The 1,964-nt window shown below is 67.1% G+C and overlaps 1 protein-coding gene across 1 annotated transcript; it reads left to right on the top strand.

The window, feature by feature from the left end:
• Positions 1 to 980: 980 nt before the first annotated feature.
• EMIHUDRAFT_255193 (hypothetical protein) lies at positions 981 to 1,396 on the top strand (the record flags this gene model as incomplete). Its single annotated transcript, XM_005774226.1, has 2 exons — positions 981 to 1,085; positions 1,166 to 1,396. 2 exons carry the CDS (start codon positions 981 to 983, stop codon positions 1,394 to 1,396), a joined length of 336 nt encoding a protein of 111 aa, XP_005774283.1.
• Between the last annotated feature and the right edge of the window lie 568 nt (positions 1,397 to 1,964).

Below are 1,964 nucleotides of genomic sequence, written 5' to 3'. Positions count from 1 at the left end.
CGGCACGTCGCTCGCGGCTCAGCTCGACGCGCGGCTCGACACCGAGAGGCAGGACACGCTGCTCACCTGGGCCGCTCGGCACGGGCAGGCCGAGGCTGTCCGGCTGCTGCTCGAAGGCGGCGCGAGCGTCGGGGCGGCTGAAAGCGATGGTGCTTCCGCTCTCCTCCTCGCGTGCGCTGGGGGCTACCTCGAGATCGTTCGGCTGCTCCTCGAGACTGGCGCGGCGGTCAACCAAGCAGATGCTAGAGGCTTCACGCCGCTGTACGCTGCCTCCCAGCACGGTCACCTCGAGTGCGTCCGGCTGCTCCTCGAGACTAGCGCGGCGGTCAATCAAGCAGATGCTGGAGGCTTCACGCCGCTGTACATGGCGTGCCAGAACGGTCACCCCGAGTGCGCCCGGCTGCTCCTCGAGGCTGGCGCGGCGGTCAACCAAGCCGCGGATGGTGGCGCCACGCCGCTGCTCATGGCGTGCCAGGAAGGGCAGATCAAGTGCGTCCGGCTGCTTCTCGAGGCGGGCGCGGCGGTCGACCAAGTTGCTGCTGAAGGCGTCACGCCGCTGTTCGCCGCGTGCCACTTCGGCCACCTCGAGGTCGCCAAGCTCCTCTCCTCCTACGGCGCCTCCCGCGCCGCTACGCCCTTTGGCGCGCCCGAGGAGGCCGCAAACAGCCGCGGCCACGCCGACCTCGCCGCCTGGCTGGTCGCCAGCCGCGGTTGGACGCCGCTCCAGCACCTCGAGGCGTGCCCGAGACTAGCGGCCGAAGGCGTGAGCGCGTGTTGTCCTGATGCCCATTGCACCTCTTCTGCAGGCGCTCACCGTCGAGCGGGCGCGGGCGCTGCTGCGCGGCGGCGCGGACTCTTCAGCCGGCGAGCCTTCGGCCCTCAAGCGGGCGCGCGTCCTCTGCGCGTGGGGCGAGTCGGATCCGACCGCTGCGGCCGTCGGCTCCACAGTCGCGATCCACTCTCTCGTCTCGCGGCCCTCGATGAACGGCAAGGTCGGCGTCGTCGTCTCCGCGAGCGCTTCGACGTGCCGCTTCGGCGTGCGCGTGGCGGGCGAGGCCAAGGCACTCGCACTGAGGCGCGCCATGGTCTCTCCCCCACTCGCCGGATCCTCTCTCTCTCTCGACACCCCACGCCTCTGCCCTCCCTCAGGCCGGCCAACCTGCAGCCAGCGGCCGAGGCGGTGGAGGTGGGCAGGCTGGTCCTCAAGGCGGCGGAGTGGTCGCCGCAGTCGCACGAGCTCTTCCCGGAGGCGTCTCGCAAGCGGGCGGTCGAGGTGATGCGACTGGGCTACCTGATCGCGTGGGACGAGGAGCGCTTCGACGGCCGCGAGGGAGCGGCTCCGGAGCTGGCGGATGTCTGGCGCAGCTTTGTGCTGCCAAGGGTGGTGGTGCGATGACTGCAACGGTCCTGAGTTCTCGTGGCAGGCCAAACGCAAACCCCCAGGGTCTCGCTCCTCTTTCGCTTGCTTGCGGAAGGCGAGGGGGCCAGATCTTGGAGCACTTGGAGTAGTGTGCAGTTGGTAACCTCACACCCCAGGGCCGGGGAGCTAAGATCCCTTCTTTTTTACAGAAACGGAGACGATCAACAGTGAGGAAAAAGAAAGCGAAAGCGCGAAGCGACAAAAATCGAAAAGCTCTCCGCTTTTTTTTCTTTAGGAAAGATGTGGCCAGCTCGTGGGAAGGCAGCCCCCGTGGGAACGCCACCCCCCATTAGAGGGGCACGCCACCTGGCCCACCCCCCGCTCCTAAATGTGCACCGGAAGCCGGGCACCGGAACGGTGCGCAGTTTCCAAATGAACTGTCCCGCTTCCAAAGCGGGGGTTGGGTGCGGTAATTGTTGTATTTCCGGCTGCACCTCCTCCGCTGTCCAATGTTGGAATCCCTTCCAACCGAGCCCGCAAGGTTTCGCGTCCATACGCGCCCATCGGTTAATTCTTTACGGGATTAAACCGTTCTCCCTCCACC

This window comes from Emiliania huxleyi (assembly GCF_000372725.1).
Source record: "Emiliania huxleyi CCMP1516 unplaced genomic scaffold EMIHUscaffold_3171, whole genome shotgun sequence".
Classification (NCBI taxonomy): Eukaryota; Haptophyta; order Isochrysidales; family Noelaerhabdaceae; genus Emiliania; species Emiliania huxleyi.
The sequence above is the reverse complement of the archived record's forward strand: the minus strand, read 5'-3'. Positions and strand labels throughout refer to the sequence as shown.